The following is a 26,438-nucleotide window of genomic DNA, read 5'->3' as shown; positions in this document are numbered from 1 at the left end:
TTCATAATTGAGTAAACTGAGTCTTAGAGACATTAAGTAACTTGCCCAGTATCACACAGCTGGGCAAGGGATGAAGACTTGATTAAAACCTGGGTCTGTGATTCTAAACCTGGTGTGCTGAACCAGAAAACCGTTAGAGCCGTATCGGAGATTGTCTGACTTAATTCTCTAATTTCAAACAAAACTTGATCACAAACAGAGAATGCCAAGCTGTGGCCTGAAGATGTGTACTCTTTGATTTATTAAATGCATTTGATTTGGGGGCTGACTTTTTTTTTCTTTTTGTTGGTTGGGTAGGGGAGCATTCCTGTTGGCTGAGGGCGCCTTCTCTATCACTGGGCTGCTTCACACATCCAGCTTTCCCACCAGTCCTGTAAAGATATTTGAGTTTATGACTTTGGTCTCAAAGGTCAAGAGCAAACAGCTCACTCTTTCCTTGAGTGTTTTGAGAAACAAAGATTCCACAACCACTTTCCTCTGGGATGTTCTGTTACTCTGCCAACATTGAAAAGATACTGCTTACTTTTAGTTTTAATCCATTTCCTCCTCCCTTGCCCAGCCCCACTGAATACATAGAACAACTGCTCAGAAAACCGTTGATTTCCAAGAATACAGTTCTTCAATACTCCCTTTGCATCTTGTCTTTAATAAACCTTTCCCCCACGTAAACCAGCCTTCCCTTTGACATCTCAGATGGCTGACAGGTAGTTAACTCCTCTGATTGGCAGATTGGTGTCTCTGCCACATGGAAGTGTGTTTACACAGTAAAATTAATACTTTCAGCCTGGATTTATTTAGCATCTTCTGACACTCAGAAGAGCCAGGGAACACGTGTGTTGCTCTCCCTTGGGATGGTTGAGTATTAGATTAAACTCGCAGGAAATATTTGAATGTCCTCAATAAACAGACTTTGTATTTAGGCACATTGATGTTTTTTGAAGTTCTTTATTGCCTTCATTTTCAAAGTCGGTTTGAGAGAGCTTTTACCAGTCACTTTTGGAAGTTATGTCATTACCACTTCACTTGTTGCTTAAAAAAAAAAAGAATTGTAAATCAACTACTAACTCTGGATTTTTTTTGCAGATGTAAAAGAAATTGTTTTAAAAGCCCAGATCTTAGCTGGAGGAAGAGGAAAAGGTATCTTCAGTAGCGGTTTGAAAGGAGGCGTTCATTTAACAAAAGAGTAAGCCAGGAGGTTTTAATTCCTTGTCTTTCGGGCAAGCAGTTATGGAAGATCCTGCTCATGACTGAAAGGAGCAGCGAGAAAGGGCTGGGGTGGGACTAGGAGCAGGAGGTGACACATAAAGGAAGTAAATTACAGGTCGAGGGCTCTGGCAGTGCCTTAGCTTCCCTTCTCCTCCCACAAAAGGATTTTTGTTCACTAATTGGTGAAAACTTGACACTCCTGTTCTAGACAATCAGTGGTTCATCATGTTTGATATGGTACCACTTACAAATTAAATGCTGCTTCTGTAATGCCACTCTCCTACTCAAGAACCTGCGGTGGCTTCCCATTACCAATGGCATCACTGGTCCCTCCTGTCTGATAGTCAATTCTTCCTTTATCTGAACCTGTCTGATCAGCTTTATATCCTATGTCTCCACACACTGAACACTTTCCTCTCACCTCCTGTCACATAGCTTTCATGGTTACTTTGATCCTTCCCCTTCCCTTTATCCCCATCTTTGGTCTTACTTCCCAGATTGCCCACTATCCAGTATTTGTTATTCAGCTCTTATCTTAGTCTGCTATGCATTTCAGCATTGTGTCTCTACTATGACTGTAACTTATTTGGGGGGAGAGGATAGCAAATGTAAGCAAGCTTCTTTTTGTTTCCCTTCCCTCCCCTCCCTTCCCCTCCCCCGCTTCCCTCCTATTGTTTCATTCATTCATACATATTTTGTACTCAGTGAGCCTCTGGTACAGTGCTAGGCACCTAGTGTATGAGCAGAAAGCACCATGGATTCTGTGAAGGTGGAGGTGGGCCCTGGGCAGGGTGGACTTGGGGATATAATACAGACTCTGCTTTAAAATGATTTTCAACAGAGACCTTGACTTTCTTTTCTTTCTTCTCTCTCTCTCTTTTTTTTCTCCTCTCTCTTAGTCCTAAAGTTGTGGGACAGCTGGCTAAACAGATGATTGGGTATAATCTAGCAACAAAACAAACTCCAAAAGAAGGTGTGAAAGTTAACAAGGTAATGTGAATGCTTTTGGTCATTTTCTGTGTATGTGTTAAAAAAAAAAGAAAATAAAATCATACTTCAATTTTGACAGTATCAAATGAAGCAATGCACTTTGGCAACGTGCCATTTTATTTTTTAAACCTCACATAGTTAATTCTGCGTGTGATGTAACTTCAAGGAGAAATAAAAAGGACTCTAAAGTAGTAATAGTGTTTATTGTCATCAGCATTTAGTAAAAATGGGTAGTGATTGAAATAATACCTTTTTCTTTCAGAACACAGGCACGATTCTATTTAAAGCCAAAAGACCTTGGCGTAACAGCTCCTAGACTCAGTGACAGACATCCTCTGCTCCCTCGCAGCCCCACCCTCATCCTCAGTATATCAGAATTACTGTACCCGTTACAGTTGTTTTTCTATGTGCCCCTATAACTTAGTTAAGATTGTTACCATTTTGACCCACTGTTCTCACTGGGAGTATGTTGTATTAGTGAGGTCTCTTGGGACAGCCAAGTGTGTATAGGGCACGTACGTGTATACATACACACACAGAGAAAATAAAGCCGAGAGCAAAGTGGCCTGCCTCAGCCATGAAATTGTGAGTGGCAGAGCTGAGGCCAGAGCCTAACTTAACCGTGAGAGCGTCTGTCTTGGTCCCGAAAAGGACACTGAGCTGGAGGGAGATGGAGATACTGGAGGGTCATTAGCTCCTCCCCTCTAAGAACACAGAGCCTTTCTAAATGTCGAGGAAGCCCACAAACAAGACTGGTTCTGGTTATTTCCCTTTCCCACTGCCTCGCAGGTAGATGCAAGAACTGTTTACATCTTAAAGTGGTTTTTCGAATTTATTTTTGTTCAGCCCAGCGTGGTACTTTTTTTTTCCTTTTTAAACTGGTTATGAGCCTTTACCTGTGTAACGTCTTCAAAATTTGTCCCCAGAGGATATGATTAGTAGTTTTGTTTGTAGGAATTTGTTACTTTATATGGACACATGGGGTTTTAGATTAGAGTTTGTGATACCTTTAAAAAGCATATAAAAATACACAAAAGAAGATTCACGTTATATAGATATGCATAAAATTAGTTTTGTAGGTCGGTTCATGAAATACTAGAGATAAGTGCATTATTGTGAATTGAGTCATTGCCAGGAAGCTACCAGAGTGATTTATTTGTAAGTGTTTCTTTTCCTGATTGCAAAAGTGATTAACATATGTAAAAAATTCCAATAATACAGAAATATAAAAATTAGAAAAGTAAAATTTCCCTCTATTCTCACCCCTTAATTGCCATGCTTTGTTTCTGTCCTTTTTCTCTGTAAAATGTGTATTACCACATTTTGTAACAGTATTATTATATACAACTTTAAGGAACATGCATTTTTAATTTATGGAATCTTTGACATCAATCAGAAGTTCCCAGATTGTAGAAACTTTAGATTTCTAAGTTTGTTCAAGAAGCTATTTAAGCACATTACATACATCGATTCACATTGGGTTTTTTTCCCTAAGTCTGTGTTTGCGGTGTGTTCCTTGGGATAGTAATAGGGGAGGTGAGACAGTGCTACTCACCATGTGCTCCACGAGTCAGTACCCGTACTGTTTACTGTTTCGCAAAGAGATTAAGTTCAAAAACTGAGTACGCTGTTAATCCTATCTCATCGCTGTCCTGTTACACGTAGTTTGTACACTGGCTCTCATCCACAGACTACAGTTTGAGTAGCATGATATATAAAAAACAAAACAAAATGAACAAACAACAAAAAAATGAAAAACAGGTTCATTGGTCAAATAGGGTAAAGTATGTTAAAAAGCTTTCCATACCGGAAGACTCCAAGAAAAGGCTGTGTTGATGATATTGTTTGTGTCAGTCACAGATGAAGATTATTGAAATGTATCTAACTGAACTTCTCATGGCATGAGTGTTGGTGGAGTCCATTTAGATTCTCTCTGTAACAATTCCTGAAGTATTTTAATATCCTGGCTCATAGGAAGGGCATCTTAATGTCAAAAAACTGGTCTGTATATAAAAATTTCTTGAATTATCTATTGACAATCATCATTTTCCTGAGGATGTTTTTTTGAAGAGTGATGGGTTGTTTCTACCAAGCAGGAGCTGTTTGAGGCAGCAGCTGGTCTTTGCAAATAGAAATTTGATGGAATGTAGAGCATATCTGTCAACACTTTAGAAGATTAAGAATAGGACTCTTGAATGACACTTATCCTAAAACGTTATAACGTTGTATTGCTTGTCAGAATAACTCCTGAAAGTTATTAAATCTGGCTCGCTAGACTAGCTCTGTATTAGAAAGTGACTTGAAATCAGAATGGTTCTATGAAAATCCTAACACCGTGTGCCAAGAAATATTTCTTACAAACTCATGAGCTACCATTTATGATAGAAGAATCACTATGAAACCCCTTATAAGGTACTTTATTTTTGACCAGTCATAAATTCCATAAAGGTGTGAAAAGAAGGAGTTCTGTATTCATTACGTTATAGCTTTCTAGATCATCATATACTTATCACATGTCATGTGACTTAAAAATTAATGCTTTTGTGGCTTCTGGGTAGCTAAAATCTAATGTCACTTAATCAGTAACATTTTTTGTGAAACGTATTACTGAACTTTTAGGAAAAGCAATGTATGTGATTTTATTATTTTCACTTCTAGTACTGATTCTTCATGGATATTCTTATTTTCTTTTAAAAAGCATCCAAGACATCTGTTACTATTTTTGTTGGGAGTGTTGGTACAGCCTCTCTCTCCAAGGAAATTTAATAGTACTTATCAAAATTTTAAATATGAACAATATAAAACTTAGCCATTTTGCCTTTATATACCTTGACCACAAGGATACTAAAACAATGGAGCAAAGCTATACGTACAGAAATAATCACTGAGGCAGCATTTTAGAAACATGAGTCCACATAAATTGTCATCAGGGACATGGTCAAATAAATATTGACATATAAGTACTGTGTAGTCACAATGAAGAGAGAAGACCTTGTACAATCCAAGTTGTAGTATTAAGATTAAGAACAAAAAGGAAGAAAGAAAGGCATTCAAGCGTGTATAATATGTATCTGTGTGCAGGAGATTCCATGACTAATGCTTGCAGACGCATAGGGAAGAGGTAAAAGTTAGTAGTGGTTTTTCCTGGCAGGGTTGCTTCGTGCCTCTGTTGAGGTCGTGCAGAGCAAAAGGACACCTGTCTGGCACATGTGTGGAGAAAGAAATCCTTCCATCTGATTTGCCTCCTGCCCATTCATGGTCCTGGAATATGACCACATCCTCATAGAGGAAGGGATGACTTTTTCTGATTATCACAAAGGTTCCATATGGACTCGTGATCACTCTGACTACTGGGGCCCAAGGGGTGTGCATGTGCAGCAGGGAGCTGCTTTCACTGTCTCCTCTGTATACTTTTAGTATCGTTTGCATTATTTTCAAACAAGCAAATATTATGTTTGTAATTTAAAAGAAAGTATAAATTGAAATAAAAATACAGTGATCCAAGAGACAGAAGTATTCAAACATAGGAAGCATCAGACATACCATAAAAAGAATCCTTCTTTGGCAACCAAACTTGGTTTTCTACCAGTGCAATCTGAGAAAAATCAGTGTAGTAATATATATGTACTGTTAATGTCTCAAATTAAAATAACAGCTGCTTCCCTGGAGTTTTTCTTAAGTGTCAGGGTTTCCGAAGGAAGAAGAAAAAGAAGATTAAAGTGGGAAGGTTCCTTGAGGCAAACCGAATACCTGTCACTTGGAACAAGTTATCAGGATCAATTAAGGAGGTGAAAATGGGCACTGTGCACCATGAGAGCAGCACTCTCAAATCTCACTGGGTTTAAAGACCCTGAAAATGAAGCTGTTTGATTTGTGTAGCAAGTTTGTATAGATTTCCAAGAGGAAATCAGCTCGATGCTGACTTAATTTGACTTTCCCACTAATGTGGTAGGTGATGGTTGCTGAAGCCTTGGACATTTCTAGGGAAACCTACTTGGCCATTCTGATGGACCGGTCCTGCAATGGCCCTGTGCTGGTGGGCAGCCCTCAGGGGGGCGTTGACATTGAAGAGGTGGCAGCTTCGAATCCAGAACTTATTTTTAAGGTATGTTTAGATTCCTGACTATGCTCTGTTCATTGATTGTTGCTATACAACCTGTTAAAGATTTAGTGTGGAGTCTGAGCCAGGTAGACTGTTCCTGGGATTTAAGGCATGAAGATATTGAGTCCTTTTTCTTACTGGGTGTCCAGTTGAAGGTTGGGTAGATACAAAGTATGTGCTTTTCAAGGTCTTTTTCTTTGCTTTTTTCCCCCTCCCTTTTTTTTTTCTCCTTCTTGTCTTTTCTTTCCCCCTCATTTCTTTCCATGAAGATGACTGTGATATTTCCATTTCCTCTTGGTTAACTCTACCCCATTTAACAGTATACATGACCCAGAAATTCTCTCCTAGGAAATCAGATGTGAACTAGAGACTGCCTTGATGTCTTTCAGTACTGGTAATGAATCCTTCTAAAGGCCAGATTCTATCAGTTTGTTTCAATTCATTAAATCTTGTGTGTGGGTTTTTGTTTTGTTTTTGATATTAGGATGAGTTTCTAGCCAAAGAGACCTGAAGTCAAATCCTAACTAACCAGTACATTTCTCAGTGTCTCTAAGCCTCATTTTTTGAATGAGTAAAATGAAAATGGGGGTAATTCCCACCCCATAGAATTGTAAGGATTAAATGAGGTGATGTATATAAAGTGCTTATCAACCTACCTCAACTATAAGAAGAAAAACCTAAGGTCTTTAGAACTATAATCCCAGCTTTTAATTGTGAGTTCTTAGTGTCAAAAAGAAATCACAAAAAAATTTTTTAGCAGAAACATTCATTATTCCTTTTAGAAAGTGATTTTTTTCCCTCCAAAAACCAAGGATTTTATTTCTTGAAACTCTTCATTTATATAAGGTAGTACTACTTTGGAGATTGGTTTTAAAGTATTTTCACCAATGTTACATATTTAAGTTAACTACTTTGGAAGTTAAATTGAGACTTTACATGGTGGCTTTCCAATAATACCTACCCATTTTTGAAATTAACATGATTTAAAACAAACCATTCCATTTGTTAAGAGAATACATGAAATAATATGTATGAACAGCACTCAGTATCTTGGAGGGAATGGCCCTTTGTAGAGCTAGGGTATTATTAATAATTATCATCATCAATAGAGTGTTTAAATCATAAGGTAATATTTAACCTGTATAAGACAAGCTCTAAACTTAACAGCAGTATTAGGCAGGAAAAACTTACTTTGGAAGCCTTCCAAAAAATGTCATAAAAATTAACTGCCTAAGTATTCGTCACTGCCATCTGTATAGTAATTAAAAGTGAAAACTGGCCTCCGATTGTCTTGTCAGCATGCCACCCTGAAGAATTATATAGTTTTTGGAAAGGCTGTTTTATAGATGGTCTGCTAATTAAAATATACCCTATAGGCAGCTGTGGTAGCCCAGCTCAGAGATCTCTGGAAAGGTGCCACACTTCAATTACTCATTTGCAAATAAATACTAAGTATTTTCTTTTGAGGTTGTAAATCTTTTCATTTGACTGTCTGAATTTTGCTCATTTGATTCATTTTTATTAGGAGCAAATTGACATTATTGAAGGGATAAAGGACAGCCAAGCTCAGCGGATGGCCGAAAATCTAGGCTTCTTTGGGCCTTTGAAAAACCAGGTACCTGAGCAATTGGAGGCCGGTGTGTCTGACGTGTTTCAAAAAATGTTTGGGAACTTGCTAATTGCCTCTAATGTTTGTGATTATCAGGAAATAGGGTAATTTATTGTTTTCTTTTTTTTCCTCTAGTTGTTTATAATGAAAAAATATTTACCTGATGTTCCAAAGAGGATGTTTATGACGTGTGTTTATATATATATATGTATTGATATATCAGTATGTATGTGTGTGAGAGTGTGTCGCCTGCAGAATCATGCACTTTGTTATTTATGTTGGTCTCTTTGTCTTTTTGGTAGCATTGCAGCTCCAGCGCATGAATTATAAGAGGCAATATAGTGGTTAGAAGCACAGGCTGTAGAGTCAGGCAGTCCTGAGTTTGAATCCTATACTGCTACCCAGTACATGTGTGATTCAGACCATCTGAACGTCTCTTTCATCATCTGTAAAATGGGGTGGTGAGATCCTAACTGAGAGGGTTATCATGAGGATTGAGTACCCTGATGTGTGAAAGTGCATATTCAATACTCCAGAAAGGTCAGTTATTATTGTTGTTAATAATATACATTACTTAACTAATTGCTATTCTTTCATAGCTAATGGGCATTTGAGATGAATGTTAATGGCACAGAGGTGATATTTCACTGAAAACAGCTTAAATTATGCCAATTTAGTAATTATATCCCTTGGTTTCAAAGACAGAAATATCACCCTCTGAGCTATTAATATTAAGGGAGAGAGTCTGTCTTGAGCATCACAGTCCTGCACTGCCCTTGGTCCTGCCCATAGAGCCTGATTTTATGTCTAGTAGGCAAGCTTCCTTATCTCACAATTAAATCAGAAGAATTTACTGGCTATTGTTTTCCTCTTCCATTACTTAGAGGAGCCACCTTGATAACCCTTCATCCTCTGTGTGCATGCATGTGTGTGTGTGTGTGTGTGTGTGTGTTGTCCTAGAGCTCTAGGATTGTTATAGTTTCCTTTAATTTGGTTGGGTAACGTTCCTCCAGTAAAGCAGTCAGTTGTGCACTCTTCTTTTTCCTGCCTTTACTTCTTCTTTTAATTGATTCTATCTCTAGAAGTTTAAAGGGTAACAATAAGGCAAGTCCTAGAAGGGTGAAGCAGAATAAAACTTTAAAATATATTTGTTTCAATTAGAGAGAACAGCACTTACTTGAAGACTGGGGAAAAGGCTCCAGTGGAAAGCTAAAGGTTCAAAATGGTAGCAGGAAACAGGATCATCAGGGACTAAACCTCAGTAGGAAATAGAAAGGGCCAGGCTTCAGTGGACAGCTAGAGGAATTAATTGCCGTTTCCGAGACTGGCAAAGAGACGCCAGGTTAGTGACCTGCTGAAAACGAGATAATGGAGGATTTGTGGGTAAGGGCTGCAGTGGCTGGTTTCACTTCCTGAGTATGAGGCCACTAACTATATTAGCTGATCATTTGAGATTTATTTAATGGCTTCTTGTGTCTGGGTGGTGGTCACGGAGAGCCACTCTCCATGTAGTCACTGTGTTCTAGCCATACTGTCCTACAGTCAGTTCCAGAATGTGCTCAGTAACCCTGTTTACATCCTCTGTACCCCTTTTAACATCTGTATTTCTCTTGGACATTTGCAGTCACCTTTGATGGATTCTCATCCGCACCACAGCAGGGACTTGGTGAATCTTGCTTACTACTGTGTTGCCAACAAAGTGCTTGGCAAATATATTAGATGCCCAAGAAACATCTATCATATGCATGAATAAGTGAAATAACACATCTAGGATGTCCACTTGGAAGAGATTCCTAGGGAGTCAGGGATGGGTAGCTGTAAGTGACAAGAGAATAAATTTGGAGTGGATAAAATCTGCTGACCACATGGCTTGAAAACTCAGGAGGTAAACATAACAGAGTTCTAGAGAAGGCAATAATAGTATTATGTACACCATCAGTCCCTCCCCCCAACATAATGTAAGAGACAATTAAGTTATTTATAGCTCTTAAATGACTGAATCATGCTTTCCCAGTACCCTAAACACTCTAGGTTTTAAGTGAGTTATCTATGGAAGGAAGATGAACATGCAAGTTCTCAGGGGTCATTAGTAGCTATATTGTCATTATATTTTTGACTTAATATACTGAGGAGAGTAAAGAAGTGTTTTAAATCAGGTTGGTTTTTTTTTTCCTTTTTTCATCGTTGTCTCTATGAAAGGCTTTAAATCTTCATTTGCTCAGCAAAGTTGGACCAAGGTCATCTGCTGAATCCTGGCGAACATAGGTGATAACTAGCCATTGTTTCCTAGGGGCTCAGAGGGCAGTGGTCGGCCTTCTGACAGTGAACACAGGAGGAGGGGGTGTGAAGGAGAGAGAGAGAGATCTCAGCTGTCGTTGTGTCCAGATTTGTTCATCTGGGGCCCCCCGTTTATATTTGTACAGTAGAACGTGGAACGCATGGCGTAGCAGCACGGGGAACTTTTGGAGCTGTAGATTTAGGGATCTCTGCTTTACAGTGCTTCCTCCAGTCATGGGGCTCAGTGTACTGTGAGCAGAGGAGCCACCTGAGAGGAGGAAACATTTATTTAAATGATCAGCCATTGGTGATCTTTTGGTAAAGAAATGGTATTTTAGAGGCCCCTCGACTCAATGTGACTTTGAAAGTTACTTGATTTTCATTTAGGATGTGGTTTGGGCCTTTGGAGGTGCCTCACTCATGGACAAACGACATATAAAATGATTCTCTTATAAAATTATTAATATCTTTCCTGTGACTCATGCCTGTTGTCTCTAAAATATGATGTATTAATATTAGGTTTAACCAAAAATAAACATCATCCTGTGTAAAAACCTACCATGTATATGTTCCTCGTGAAAATACATTTCAGCAAGAGCTGACTGAAAAGACTGAAGCCATGGGAAAACTGAATATGACTAAAATCCGCAAGTTCCTCAAGCATCTCTTATCATCTATACTATTCATTTCTAAAAACATAGGCACCATGAATTGGTAGCATGCGCCTCTAGGATTTAAGCTGATGAAAATATCTGATAAACCAAGTTAATACAAGCTCATTAACCCTTCTGGGTGTGGTTTGTACCTCTGGCTACCTTTAAGAACCATATATGAATGTTGATGATATTAATTCCTGGAGTGCAAGAGAAGTTTTTCAAAATTTTTTTTAACCTGTTAAAACATTTTTGAAGACATTGGTAAATATGTCAGGGTTTCGTGCATATGGCCCTCACGATATTTGATGTTAGGCATTTAATTTTTTTGATTGCTTAACAAATAACCGTAAAATAACATTAATTGTGGCAAAAAAGAAACAAAACAAATATTCCGTACAGCATGGTTACTGAGGAAGTAGGTGGCAGTGGCAAGCTGGCTAACTGCACATTTACTAGCAGGATGTTTTCTTTGACTGTGTTTAATCTGTTTTTTAAATTTGAACACATTTAGAAAGCAGGAGAGCCAGCTCAACTTGCCACAGGCCTTGCCATTTCCTATTATTACACCTGGGCAGACTGACGGCGCTTTGCCTGGAGAGCCTTTGTAGTCATTTGGTGTATAGCCTCTGGAATAAGGCACGTTTTGTCTCCAAGCCAGGCTGGATCTCCCTTGTGGATATTACAACACAGATTTTATAACATATACCCCTTGTAGGTCTTACAGCATAGATCTAGTCATGCTTCAAAAAATGTTTATGGTCCGCCTTTACACAATAATAAACAATTGTAATAACGAATGCCCCCCCAAGTGCTGTGTTAATGTATAACTACAATGGCAGTAACACGAGAAAATTCAGGCTTCATGCTAAGCTAGGTTAATGTAAGCTTTAGAAGTTTTAAAGCAACCCAGGTGTTCATAGACAAATAAATGGGCAAAAAAAATGTAGTATATACATACAGTGGAAGGTTGTTCAGCCTCGCGAGATCCTGACACGTGCTGCAGTGTGGACGAGCCTTGAGGACATTTTGCTAAGTGAAATTAGCCAGTCACAAAAAAGACAAACATGTATCATTCCATTTATATGCGGTATCTAGAGTAGTCAAAGACTGGTTGTTAGGGACTGGGGGAGGGGAGAATGGGAAGTTGATATTTAATGGGTACGGAGTTTCCGTTTTCAGGATTCTGAAAAAGTTCTGGAGCTTGGTTGTACAACATTGTGAGTGTACTTGACACTGATGAACTATACACTTAAAAATGGTTGAGTTTGTGAATTTTATGTTATGCGTATTAAAAAGTTTTGAAGTAGCTGGGATAAGATCTTATATATGTATGCACACAAGTTATTTCTATTATGCAGTGTATCCTTATTATTAAATTAATGATTATTTCAACCATAATTTATTGTGTTGACTCTGCACAGAGGCTGAATAACTGTGGTGGATGCCACGGTGCCCAGGGTAGACATCATGCCTCTCTTACGCAGCTCACATTGCACGCTCATATTGATAACCTGGAAGATCCCTAAAAATACAAAAAATATTCAGCAGTGAGTCACTTATCTGCTCTACACTGTAACTCAAATAAAATCTGTTTGCATTTATAAAAATAGAGTAAACATTAAATAAAGAAATTTTTTAAAAGTTTTTGAAAAAATAATGGTAGAATTGTGAGGGTGGGACCAACCTTTTTCAAGTCCAGCACAAAGCCAGAAGCCAAGAATGACATTATTATTATCAAATTTCCATGCAGCAGAAGTAACAAAAACATGGGCAAAAGATAAATGTTAAAGGGCAAAAATATTTGCAATTTCTATGGGATTAAGAGCTAAATTCCTTCATGTAAAAACGCCTCATATAAATTAAAATGAGAAATACTAAAATCTCAACTGAAGAATCGGCAAAATTCACAGCAGAGGAAATACAGATGCTTCAATATCACAGAGAAATGCTCAGATTCATTTACAGTAAGAGCGATTCAAATTAAAACCATATATGAGGTACCCATTTTTACCTAGCATTCTGAGAGATCCAGATAGCTGATGGTTGTGAGTAGAAAAACAACCTCTATGATGCTGGTTTGTAGAAGAGGACATTAGTGAAAGCTCTTACCAAGAACAATTTAATAAAATCTTTTATTATGTGAAATGCTCACCCATTTTTGTTCCACTCCAGGGAATATATCCTACAGATGTTTAATCATATGTACGATATATATGTACAGATATAGGTAAGGCAGCATTTGAAGTAATGTCAAACTACTGGAAACCAAATGACCATTATTTAAGAGACAGGTTAAATGAATTACGATACATCCATACAGTAAAATATCATGCAACCATTTACAACATTGCTCTCTTTGTGTTGCTGATGAAGGCCCTCTGAAACCTATTAATAAAGAAACAAGGTATAGAACCAAGTTGGGTTTCTTAAAAAAGATGAATGCAGTGTGTGTATGCTTGCATATGCATAGCTGTATCTCTTTTTTTTTTTTTGCGATACGTGGGCCTCTCACTGTTGTGGCCTCTCCCATTGTGGAGCACAGGCTCCGGACGCGCAGGCTCAGCGGCCATGGCTCACGGGCCCAGCCACTCTGCGGCATGTGGGATCTTCCCAGATCGGGGCACGAACCCGTGTCCCCTGCATCGCCAGGCGGACTCTCAACCACTGCGCCACCAGGGAAGCCCCCATAGCTGTATCGCTTAACGAAGCATCAAGCTGTAAGTGGCTGCTGCAGGAGGACAGATGGGGGCTACGTGGCTGGGGATTCTGGTGAAGGTTCTGAGGGAGACCCTTGTGTACCTTGGGAATTTTGTATCATGTACATGTACTATCTAGCCAGAAAAAAAATAATATTAAAAAATATTCAGTTTTACTCGTTATGTTTGTTTATGTCCGCTGGCTTTGAAATTAGGATTTAAAGAAGTTTACACATGTATATACAATAAATTAAGATAATATGAATTACATACATCTCCAGGAGTTCTTTACTCACTACCAGAACAAAGAAATCACTCCTAGTATTTACCACAGTGGAACTTTATTCTAGGTAATTGGTTATGTAGGTGCTGTGAGAGCAGAGAAGTTTCAGAGTGGACAGAGAGGCAATGCAGAACTAAACAACAGCAGGAAATTGTTGCTACCTGTGTGCTCAAGGGACAAAGTGAGGCAGTGGTATTACTGGACTTTGGGATACAGAAGTTGGGACCCTGGTGGGAATTAAAGCCAGAGGAGACAGAAAGAAAGGGGTAGAAATACCCCTCTTTTTCCTTCCTCCCACCTCCTGTCTCTCACCGCTGCTTTCCATTGGCTGAACTGAAGCCAGCTGGCCCAGGAGCCTTGGAAACACAGCCTGAAAGTGTCAGCTCCCTTGATACAGAGTAGGGATGGGGAAAAGCCAGAAACGAATCTGAGGGCAAATAATGCAGGATGGGAACAATGAACAAAAATGTAGCAATGGGAAAACCATGGCTGGGAAATAAGACGGAGCCAAGAATGAGACCGAACCCCAGCATTCAGTCTTGATTGCACATTGCACAGTCTCACTGTGCTGCATCACAGGCTGTGTTCACTGCAGGTGCGAGCTTTCCAGGGTGCTGTCACGCCTCATTTGTGATTCTTCCCCAAGCCCCGGCTCACACAATGCCAGCCTGCTGTGACATGAGCAGTTAATAAATGTTGGTTGAAAAGAATGAATGAGCAAGTGAATTTCAAGCAGAGTGAGAAAGATGAAGTCAGGGACACAACACCAGGGAAACTGTGGATATTCTTGCTCTTTGTGGTTTATGCCTTTGGAACAAACGGTTTTTAGTTTGAACTGTGCTATTTAGAAAGTTTACCATTTGGGATTTTCATCTTCCTGTTTTGCAACCATTTCCATTAGACACTCAGTAATTGTTTTTTCACAGATTATAGGTTTGGATTGATGAATATAATAACAGTTTTATTCCAGCCTAATAAGGAAAACCTTATCAATATAAACTCTCGAAATCCTGTTTACCTTTTACTTAAATGGAGCTTGTTTGTATTAATGATTGTAGCTCATATGGTGCTATAGCTCACCTAATAGGGACATGATAATTTTCAAAAAGATTAAGAACGTTTTTAGGCCGTACTGAAAATATTTTGTTTTCTTGATAATGGTATTTCCCGGTGTCTGGAGGAAAGGTGAGCAATTCCTTCTAATGAATAGCAATAGAAATTAAAATAATTATGCTTTTCTGTTTTTCCCTTCAGAAAACCTAACTGAAAATAAAGACATAACTTGCTATTTTTAAGGTTTCATTAGTCCAGCAAAATAAATGTGTTTTTTTTACTGCTTTCATGTAATTTCATTTCACTTGATCACATTTAGGCTGCAGATCAAATTAAGAAGCTGTATAATCTCTTCCTGAAAATCGATGCTACTCAGGTGGAAGTGAATCCCTTTGGTGAAACTCCAGAAGGACAAGGTAAAAAAAAAAGAGAGAGAAAACAAATTAATGTAATTATTTATGCAAACTATAAATTGTACAAAAAGACTGTAGCAGCAGCCTTGCATTAATTTCCTTCAGTAATTTAATTCCTGCCATAGTTTCAAATGCTCCCATGATGCAGTTAAAGATTTCAGCCCTTGAGTTTGTTTGTAGCCAAATGCCAAGCCTCCAGGAAAGTTACTTCTTGTTTTATTTAGAAACATCCATCCACCATCACCCCCTAGTTTTCATGCCCCTCACTGCTGCTACATGGTAAAGATTTAGGCTGGATCAGGAGCCACAGCACTTGGGTGTAGTGAATGCACCTGCTTTTATGGAACTGAAACTGTTTGAAGCTTTTTAGTTTACCTAAATCTGCATGTAATTTCACCTTGTGTCTCCTGCTGAAGTTATGTCATCATGGTGAAGCCTCGAGTGCCCATTGTCAAACTCTTTCCTGTTACTTGGTTAGCAGCTTTCCCTTCAGGTGGGAGAAGGAGACATTTTTGTGGAGAAGGATTTTTCTTCCCATTGGGTACTTGTAGTGTATCAATAACTATCTTATATCTCAGCACCTACCACCCTTGCACCGTGTCTTGCATACAGCAAGTATTCAGTAAGGTCTTATTAATTTGATAGCAAAAGCTTGAAAATGTGCATGTGTTTATGGTGGGGGGGGTGGAATATCAAGGGGATAGGATAGTGATAATGTAAATTTCATGAACCTTGTCTTTTTTAGTATCTTTCAACACCAGTGTCTTGTTTGCTGCTTAGCATGTTGTGAGCAGACAGTAAATAAGGATTTGCCATTGCACTAATAAATGCCCATTATGTGCAAATACAAATAAGTTCTAGACCAGCGTGGATGGTACAGTTTTTTCTCTTTAGTATATTTCAGAGATTGTATAGTCAGACTCAGAAAATTTAAAATACCATGTCCTTGGAACCCAGAGAGGCCTGGGATTGCTGTGTTCCAGCCACATATGTGGGCTAAGCCTCAGTTGTTTTTTGTTTGTTTTTGTTCATAAATCCAAAAGAGTGGGTAAAAATGATACCTATCTTGTAGGGCAGTTGTCTAAATGAGGTGATTGGTGTAAGTATCCAATGTTAGATACAAAATAGGCTGGCCCCTGACATTCATAAAATGTATTCTTCTCAAGGAGTATAGAAGTAGTCCAGGAAAGGTATAGATTTTATATTTTTATCTATTTTTTTGTTTTGTTTTGTTTTTAAAGATTTCAGATTAGGACAGGCAAAGAGCTCATGTTTAGGAAACCATTGAAATTAATAGGTTTCATGGTTTACACAAGTGACCACTAGATAAAATTCTGTGGTTCGTCATTTATAAGTGAACTACCTTTATGCTGAAGTATTTGAAAAATTGCATTTGGCTGTAAAATAATCAGTATTTGATATAGAGAGGAGAAGAAAATTGTTTCTGGAACTCATACATCAGGCACTGTGTTAAACTTTTATGTGTCTTCTTTTTTTATTGTTTATCATAACTGAAGAGTTAGGAGTTGTTACCTCCATTTTATAGAAGATTGAAGAATGAATTTGGCTCCCCGTGGGCAGCTAGTTACTGGAGCTGGGATTCAAACCCTTGTCTGTTGGAGTCTGGTGTGCATGTTGATTCTGATATGCCAGACTAACTTATGGTGACCTGCCTTATTTTCTATTTTTTCCATCTTAAACTGTTAATTTGCTTTCATCAGAGTGATCTAGAAGTAGTCTCCAGTTTGGGAATATCAATTAAAATTCATGCTGCATTGAGTGGCTGATAATTAAATCCAAGAGAGGAAGTTGAGTTTAAATTCTTAAAGGTCATATATTGCTTTCCAAGCTAATACGCACAAGCAACCTGGTTATTTCATATTAACAAAAAAAATTCAGCCATCAAATGGGATAAAAATGGCATTTTCATTTATCCCTTTGGGAAGTTGTCGGTCACAGATTGTGGTCTGGCAGCAGGCAACAGGGCTACAAGAACCTTTTCCTAGAGAGTGTTTGTAAAACCTCGTAAAATGTGAAGTTTTCTTTTTAATTATTAAGAGAAAGGAAAATTATTGAGCTTTTTCAAAGGAATCATAAAATACATTCCATGTATATAGTTCATTAAAACATAAGTCTTATGTGATATTTTTAAGAGCAAAATTATCTTCAGCTATTAATTTGTTCATTGTACCATAAAAGTTCAGCTATTGAATTATAATCACAATTAAATAAGTGTGTTGGTTTATAACTCCTAATGAGCAGTAGTCAAATTAAACCCAATTAGGAAACGTTGATGAATGACCAAATGTACAAATTGATCTTCATCATTGTCACATTTCCCTAAAGCAATCCTTTATTTAGGAGCTGTAATAGTAGTCATTTCTACCTTAGCAATATTGACAATATTTATAATCAGAATACTTAAATTTTTTCTTTTAGATCAGTAATAGCAAAACATATTAAACCTTTCCCATTAAAACCTTGACTTAACAATTACTCTTTTAATTTAGAAGTTTAAGAAGCTTGGCATTACACCAAACTTTTTATTTTAAAAAGTTTTAAACTTATTCATTACACAATTTCTTTGTAAAAGAATTTCTTCAGTCTTCTATTGCTTGATGAGGAACATTTTAAAAAATTCCAGGTGAATGGTCATATATATGCATAGTAGATGACACACGGTAGAAAGAGTAGCATTGGCCTTGATAACATCTACGCTGCTAGGTCACCAGGGGGGAGTTTTTGGTACACCCCAAGAACGATTTTTTCCAATGTGATTAATAGTCTGACTCAAACAATATAAGTTGGCACTACTGACTGTAATGTAGTTTAGTGACTACTAGTTAGGATTATAATGGTTGTTAGTGACACAAACCTACATCAGACTAGTTTTTGTTAAAAAGCCCCCTGGGGAGGTGGGTACTTATTTTACTTGTGTTACAGAGAAGTTTAAGGAGTAGGCTGGCTTAAGGTATGAAGGTAATCAGGGATTCTCTGGTTGCCCAGTGCTGCTTGCCTCTAACTCAGCATCTTTGTCAGCTAGCGCCTCTGGAGCTGTCAGCCAAGATGGCTCTCGGTTTTCATCATTCTCCTCCAGCAACAGTAACAGTCCTTTCAGATGATGCTGATTGGCCCTGCTTGGGTCACATGTGCACACCTAGCCACATTCACTGAGCTGGAATCACATGGTGAGAAAAAGGCTCGCAAAGGAAGAAGGGACATTGAGTTAAAACGTGTCTATGAGAATGACAACTTTTATTGAAATGAAAGCAAACAAATAGAAAGAAATGAACTATTTTCCTTGCTTGTCCAATTGCAGTGCCAGATTTAATTCATTAAACCTGTAGCCAAGTAAAAAGCAAGGTTTTTTTAGTTTTTAATTATTTACCTATCTTCATTTACTTATTTTGTAAGCCACTGTGAGATTTTATATCTTATTTCTTTTCATCCCACTCTCAGCCAGATCTGCCTGCACACACACTCGTTTCTTTGGTATGTTTTTTTTTTTTTTTTGTGGTATGTGGGCCTCTCACTGCCGTGGCCTCTCCCGCTTGCGGAGCACAGGCTCCAGACGTGCAGGCCCAGTGGCCATGGCTCACGGGCCCAGCCGCTCTGCGGCATGTGGGATCCTCCCAGACCGGGGCATGAACCCGTGTCCCCTGCATCGGCAGGTGGACTCTCAACCACTGCGCCACCAGGGAAGCCCTCTTTGGTATCTTTAAAACAATGTTTCTCATTGGGGAGGGTGGGCATTTCGTTCCCCAGGGGCTGTTTGGCAATGTCTCGACACATTTTTTTACTAAAATATAATTGACATACAACATTATACTGGTTTCAAGTATACAACACAGTGATTTGATTTATATCTATGTCTGTCTAGTGAAATGATCACCACAATGAATCTAGTTAACATGCTTTTTTGCTTGTCACAACTTAGGGTGCAGGATGCTACTTGCTTCTAGTGGGTAGATGCCAGGGATGCCACTAAACATTATACAATGCACAGTGCTGTCTCTCTCATAAGAAAATGATCTCACTCAATATGTCAGTAGTCCTGAGGTTAAGAATTCCTGTTCTAAGCCATCTTCATCAGTTGGAGCTGAAATCCATTCACTGAGCTAAAGGAATTAAACCCAATTTAAAACTATCTGGCCAAGATTCCAAGAGAATTAAGGCTGGGTGATCCAAAGTTAAGTGGCACATCAAATTCCTTTCTTTCTTCAGATTAATTTCCCTAAATAACCACCCTGTGTTAGCAAGTGCCCATGTTGTTGGTGGGTGTTTCTCTCTTTATACACAAGACTATTTTCAAGAACATTCTCAGTTCTCTACCTTCCTCCGAAGCTCCCTCCCGCCTAGTGTCTATTTTTCTCTTTTCACAGCAACTAAAGAAAAGTTCTCAAGAGTATACAACTCTTGAAATTAACATTTAACGGAAAGTGGACTAATTTGGAAGTATCAGCGTTTTAAAGCCATCTTGGTAAAGCGCATTTCAGTAGCACGTTATGGTTATTTATCACAAATCGAATTCAGTACACTGCTTGAAGACAGATGATTTTCCAAAATAATTATTACAAGTCTTATTTCCTGCTGTTTTTTGTTTTGTTTCTTTTATGTGTGAGTCTCCTCTCTGAAATGTATTTTTCTTTTGTTTAATTCTGTGGCACATTCTTCTGTTAAAACTCTAGGGTCAGAGGCCGCTAACTGCCAGTCACGTTCTCAGTTCTTTATCGAGGTTGTTGAATTAGCAGCTCACAGGATCTCACACCATTAAACAAAACAACAAAAACAGCCTATGAATATAAGTACTGCAGCTTTCTTTGATATTTCAGAAGGAAAATTCATTTGTATAATCTATCAAGCATATAACAATATGCTTTTGATGGTGAAAATTGTTTTATAAATATTAATAGGTGTGTTTTTTTCACCCACTTTGTACACAGAATGGCCTTTGTTCGAGTTGAATTTTCTATAGAATTGAGATTTCATTAATGTGACATTGAAAAATTTAATATCTGAACCAAGCTCAGCACCTCCAAAAATACATTTTACCATAGTTTATTGTCTTATTAAATGAAAAAGCCAAGGTCTGAGCAAGGAAGTTTATTTTATTGTGCTATTGTTGACATAGCCAATCCATTTTTTTTTTTACATCTTTATTGGAGTATAATTGCTTTACAATGTTGTGTTAGTTTCTGCTGTATAACAAGGTGAATCAGCTATACGTATACGTATATCCCCATATTCCCTCCCTCTTGCGTCTCCCTCCCACCCTCCCTATCCCACCCCTCTAGGTGGTCACAAAGCACGGAGCTGATCTCCCTGTGCTATGCAGCTGCTTCCCACTAGCCATCCATTTCACATGTGGTAGTGTATATATGTCAATGCTGCTCTGTCACTTTGTCCCAGCTTACCCTTCCCCCTTCCCGTGTCCTGAAGTCCATTCTCTATGTCTGTGTCTTTATTCCTGTCCTGCCCCTAGGATCATCAAAATCTTTTTTTTTTTTAATTCCATATATACGTGTTAGCATACAGTGTTTGTTTTTCTCTTTCTGACTGACTTCACCCTGTATGACAGACTCTAGGTCCATCCACCTCACTACAAATAACTCAATTTCGTTTCTTTTTATGGCCAAATAATATTCCATTATATATATGTGCCACATCTTCTTTACCCATTCATCTGTTGATGGACAGTTAGGTTGCTTCCATGTTCTGGCTATTGTAAATAGTGCTGCAGTGAACATTGTGGTACGTGACTCTTTTTGAATTAGACGATCCATTTTTAACCCACCAGTTCTGAAAGTGTACTTGGAGGGGTCTTGCAGGGGGAAATTAGCCTATAAGAGTCAATCAGTATTCAGGGATTGATCTACTTCTTTTGTGCAAGCTGAAAGTTTTGGTTTAGTTTGTTTGTCATACTTTTTTGTTTTCACACTAGTATGATGAACTTTCCTAAGTTTCTCCTTCACTCATACAAATATGATACCTGTGACTGTTTTTTCAGTTGTTAAAGTAGGATACAAGTCTGATGAGAACTGTGGCTTAGCTGGGATTGGCAACCTTTTTCTGTAAAGGGCCAGTTAGTAAATATTTTGGGGTTTGGGGGCCATTTAGTCTCTATTGCAGCCACTCATCTCTGCTGTTGTTTTGGGACAGCAACCATAGAGGTGTGTAAATGAATGGTTGTGACTGAATTCCAGTAAAACCGCCTTTACAAAAACAGGCAGTGAGCTGGCCCAAGGGCTGTACTCTGCCACTGCCTGACTTAGAGTCTCACTAGGGGCTGTATTAGACACATCTATAGCCTCCCTGGCCTTATGCAACGGTGTGGTGTGATTCAGGGATCACCAGAGTCATCTCTTTCATCATCATCCTTTAGGCAAAATCTCCTTCTCTGTCAGTTCCAAAGCCTGAAATGAATGCCAACCATTAAAATCCTTCCTGTGGGAAAATTCTGATGTATTCAGAAGATCGTATTTTTATTGAAAACCATAGGTAACCTGTACATGTGTAAACTCCAGTAGGCATTAGTTTAGATGTACTCTAAACAGAATTCTAGGATTATAAGGGAATGGGACAAAGTACAGGTCATTTTTAGTGATAGGAAGAGAAGAGAATCCTGTAGCCTGGGCCATAAGGACCCGTCGTATTTCTGAAGCCCTAAGAAAGCACTGTGCATGTAGAGGATGGCATTGGTAGTAATAAAAATAACCAGTGAGTGGCAGCTGTCAGTGAGGCTCAGTGCTTTGCATGCATCCTCCCCTTCCTTCAATACAGTGCAGTAGAAAATACTCTGGTCCCCATTTGACGACAAGGCCACTAGGCTTAAGAGACACGATGGACCCCTGGTTAGGAAGTGTGAGAGTTATAATTCATACCCAGGTGTTTTTGATGCCAGAGCCTGCGTTAAATGGTCAAGTTCAAGGGAAAACTTTCATAACATTATGAACTGAGATTGTAAGGCAGGAAAGCCCTTTGTATGTTTGGGACCATTTTAAAAATATTGAGCAGGTTTAACAAATATGTGTCTAACAGAATCCATGTACCTCCTTAAAATGCTTTATCCTCCCCTCTAGCGCCACCCTCCCCAAAAAAGATTTAGGCATTAATGGTGTCAATTCAGTTTTGGATATTTTTCATTACTCCTTACAGTTGCCTTACTTACTTCCTATTTATGTAGTGTTTTTAATTTCTAAAAGCACTTGGACATACATACATTGACCTGATTCAAGATTTCAGTGTTCTGGAAAGTAATTACTCATTTGCTCTGTATATTCACAATGTGTGGGTAAAGGGGTTGGACATTTTGTGGCAACACAAAGGACTCAGGCAGACATTAAATTCCATTTAAGATTCTCCCTTGTCAGTCAGTGCTACTTTAAGTAATTTGTGGTTTGGACTTTTATTTATGCTGAGAATTCTTAGATGTTAATATGACAATTCTGCACAGATTTGTACCAAAGCGCTCAATTATTGTAGTAGAGAGACCCTTGGAAAAAACCTCTACCTGGGGTCTTTAACTCCAGGATGCTACAATATAACAATATTTTCTTTTCATAGGAAGCAAGTGGGACTAACAGACCATGGTCATTACTTTAGAATGAAATATATGAAGGTGGTTCTTTCCCTGTCAAGAGTTAGGTGCCTATCAGCAATGCTGGAGGAGAACGGGTAATATCTAAATTCATGGTCAGAGATCCCTGCCTGTTGATATCCCAGGCAGGGTAAAAGAAGGTTATGATGGAACGTCATCATAGACAATTACTTTCTACTCTAAGGGATCTAATAAAAGAGATCAGATCCAAGACACCAAGCACACCACCCGTCCCCACTGCAGTCGCTACCTGATTGTACATGTGGAAGATCTGTAAATCAAGGAAAACTCTGTGGTCCCTCCCTGTCGCTGAGTGGGTTTCACTGAGTCCAGGGCTCCTAGTCAGTAAAAAGAGTTAGAGATTTCTGCCAGCACCAGAGGGTGGAGACAGTGGTGCTAATAATGCCTGGCAACATTCCATCGTAACTGACTAGTCTTGGTCTCTTAATGTTTTGTATCTTGAATCACAAGAGTCATAAGATGGTCCTGCTCGCATCAAGGTGATGGTCTAGTTTTAGCAGACCCCAAAGTAAGTGTATCAGCAGTCTAGGGATTGTTGTTTCCATTTTTCAAATAAGAAAACTGAGGTCCAGAAAGAAAGTAGGTTATTTTTATCAAAGTTACAGATTTAGTTAAGGATCAAATAATTTAAAAAATCTATTCATTCTGGCCTGGTGTTCTTTCCACTATATCTTCTAGACATATTAGTGAGGATACTGATTAAATAAAAACTTCACTTTGCAACATCAAAAGAAGGACATAGGGGGACAGCATTAAGCGTTATTGTCTAGTCTCTCCTTGCATTGAAGTGAAAGGTTAAATACTAAAAATAAGAACTGTAATAAAAATTGCAAATCAAATCTGTATGTAGCTATGCCAGTCTGTAGCTTTTAATGAGTAATGGCAACTTACATTGTTATTTTATAGAAACCAACAGATACAAATTATTATGCTTTTTATTAGGATGTAAGTCCCTGGAAAACAGGGACCATGTCATATTTGTCTTAGTAGTCTTAAAGTTTAAAGGTCAAGAAAGCTATAACAGCTTCTCCTGCCTGAAGCATGAGAAAAAAATAACAATATTTGACTTTCTTTCTCCTGCACTTGTCAGCCTGAAGAACTTAATTTATAGATCCTTAGGAGATATTTAGGTATGTTTCTTTTTTCTTTATTAGTTGTCTGTTTTGATGCCAAGATAAACTTTGATGACAATGCAGAATTCCGACAAAAGGACATATTTGCTATGGACGACAAATCAGAGAATGAACCCATTGAAAATGAAGCTGCCAAATACGACCTAAAATACATAGGACTGGACGGGAACATTGCCTGCTTTGGTAAGAAAGCAGTTATATCAAAAGAATGATTTGTGGATTTTTGCAGAATTTAGGGCCCCTTGGTTTCTGAAATGTTATTTCCCAATAGCAAGTAAACATATGAGATTTTTGTAGCCAAACACTCTTAAGAAACAACCCAAAATTTCTTCCCAAAGTTCATTTTGGCTGGTGGTCACCAGTTTAAAGCAGGGTTTCTCACTTCTGGCACTATGAACATGTTGGGTTGGATAATTCTTGACTGTGGGGCGCTTTCCTGTGCTGCATTGTCACCAGTTGTGACAACCAGAAATGTCTCCAGACATTACCTTTTGGTAAGCACAGTCACCCCAGTTGAGGACCACAACATTAAAGTATTTCAGTTAAACTTTGATTAGTAAAGGTCAGAACTTCTGCTACTCTAGTCAATGTTAATATGCTAGGAATTATTCTGAAATCTTGGTTTAAGATAAATTGCTTTCTTAGAGGAAGTAGAAGAGAATGAATACTTTAATCATTATACTAAAGTTTCAGGTGCTGTGAAAACCAAATGATAAAATGTTTACTCCATTATGTCAGTTTATTAATAAGACAGTTGATTTTATCATAGTCATCTAAATTTGTAAAATTGGCTTATTAGCAGAGATAAGAATGGGTCTAGAGAGGCAATACAATTTCTGCATTGTCCATAGCGTATGGTACTGAGATTTATACACTTCTCCGTTTCTGGTGGAAGCAATTCACTGCACTTGAAACTGAGGTCTTAATCTCAATGGAATTAAAATAAAAAAGATTTGTAGCTCATTAAACCAGCAGTATCATTATATTCAGAACTGAACAGACCTCATCCAATAGTTTGCTGTTCAATACAATAGAAAATGACACCCAATTACAAGTGATACCAAAGGCTCTTGCTTTGTTTTGGAGCAAAAACTCTAATGTACCAGATTGCTCACATCATTCTGATCTTGATAAGTTAATATGCTCTCAATATTTGTAGGCGTTTAGAAAGGGGAAACATATAATGGTGTGTTTAGAGCAAATTAAATACATATTCTTTGTAGCCTCTATAGGAGTGTGCATGATTTGGCCAAGGTAGCAGTCTCATAAGCTACGATTAACACATTTCACATTGTTTTAAGATCATATATAAATGACTTTTATTTTAGTTGTCCCAGACTTAATTAAATTAGTCACAGTTCATAGGCTTACCTGAGGAATTCAGGGGTCAGAAAAAGTGAAAGCTACTTTACCTGGAGAGTTTCTGCTGTGTTCAGCACTTTTTTGGCACTTTGTAACCTAAGGAAAGCAATTTCCTATAATTAAGCTTAAGAAGCAAAGGAAGTGCAGTTGATCAATAAAACTTCGCTCTGGAAAATAAAAATTTTTTTGTTAAAACTCTTTCCTTGGTTTCTTAAGAAAAGCTACTGGGATGTTGGCAACATTTTGGTTCTAGTTTTAATGATCAGGTTGCTAGTGAGCATTTCTTATATTAATTTGAAACAGGAATGGGGGTTAGGAATGTTGTTTTAATGCTGTTATTTGTTCATTTGCTTTCTAAGTTTCTCAGAGAACGCATAAACTTGCATGGTTGCACTAAGTGTAAAATAGTGTGGAGTCCTATTGAAGTTGGGATCCCTGTGGTTCAACCCCAGAGGGATGCCACATTCAAAGGAGCATATTCTCAGCAAGCAAAAAATTGAAAGAATCACATTCTTTACTCAGATCTCTTAAAGAATATTAAAAAGAATGTAATTCATAAGCTCTAGCAGCTTTTCATATCCTTTTTCCTCTCTTTTGCAGTTCTCTTAAACTCCGTACTTTCCAGAACCTAAAACTCTTTCCTCTACTAATAGTCCAAATTTATTACTTACTTAAGCTCTTCCCTTCTTTGTGTTTCCCAGATTGATTTAACTTCTCAATAAATTCTTCTTCCCATTCCCAGGTCTTTTTTGTTTATTCTTTGTATGCACATTTCCTGATTATTCTTTTTTTTTTTTTTTTGGGTGGTACGTGAGCCTCTTACTGTCGTGGCCTCTCCCGTTGCAGAGCACAGGCTCCGGACGCACAGGCTCCGCAGCCGTGGCTCACGGACCCAGGTGCTCCGTGGCATGTGGGATCTTCCCGGACCGGGGCACAAACCCGTGTCCCCTGCATCGGCAGGCGGACTCTCAACCACTGCGCCACCAGGGAAACCCAACAGTCCTGATTATAAAGTCTATGAATTTATCTGGCTGAATAGA

General features: G+C 38.3%; 1 protein-coding gene across 6 annotated transcripts in view; it reads left to right on the top strand.

The window, feature by feature from the left end:
- The window catches only part of SUCLG2 (succinate-CoA ligase GDP-forming subunit beta), a 318,185-nt gene that overhangs the window by 125,411 nt on the left and 166,336 nt on the right, over positions 1 to 26,438 (top strand). For 5 of the 6 annotated variants that reach the window (XM_089919540.1, XM_089919542.1, XM_089919543.1 and 2 more), the window contains 6 exons: positions 1,084 to 1,183; positions 2,106 to 2,196; positions 6,149 to 6,301; positions 7,824 to 7,913; positions 15,192 to 15,288; positions 24,058 to 24,219. In XM_089919540.1, coding sequence (XP_089775666.1) covers positions 1,084 to 1,183; positions 2,106 to 2,196; positions 6,149 to 6,301; positions 7,824 to 7,913; positions 15,192 to 15,288; positions 24,058 to 24,219 — 693 coding nt within the window. The remainder of the gene's footprint in view (positions 1 to 1,083; positions 1,184 to 2,105; positions 2,197 to 6,148; positions 6,302 to 7,823; positions 7,914 to 15,191; positions 15,289 to 24,057; positions 24,220 to 26,438) is intronic. The other variant, XM_089919541.1, reaches the window with a different exon arrangement.

Source organism: Delphinapterus leucas, chromosome 10 (genome assembly GCF_059928025.1).
Source record: "Delphinapterus leucas isolate spDelLeu-1000000601 "Yukka" chromosome 10, BTC_Dleu_Yukka2, whole genome shotgun sequence".
In the NCBI taxonomy this organism is placed as follows: Eukaryota; Metazoa; Chordata; class Mammalia; order Artiodactyla; family Monodontidae; genus Delphinapterus; species Delphinapterus leucas.
This window is presented reverse-complemented; position numbering and strand designations above follow the sequence as displayed.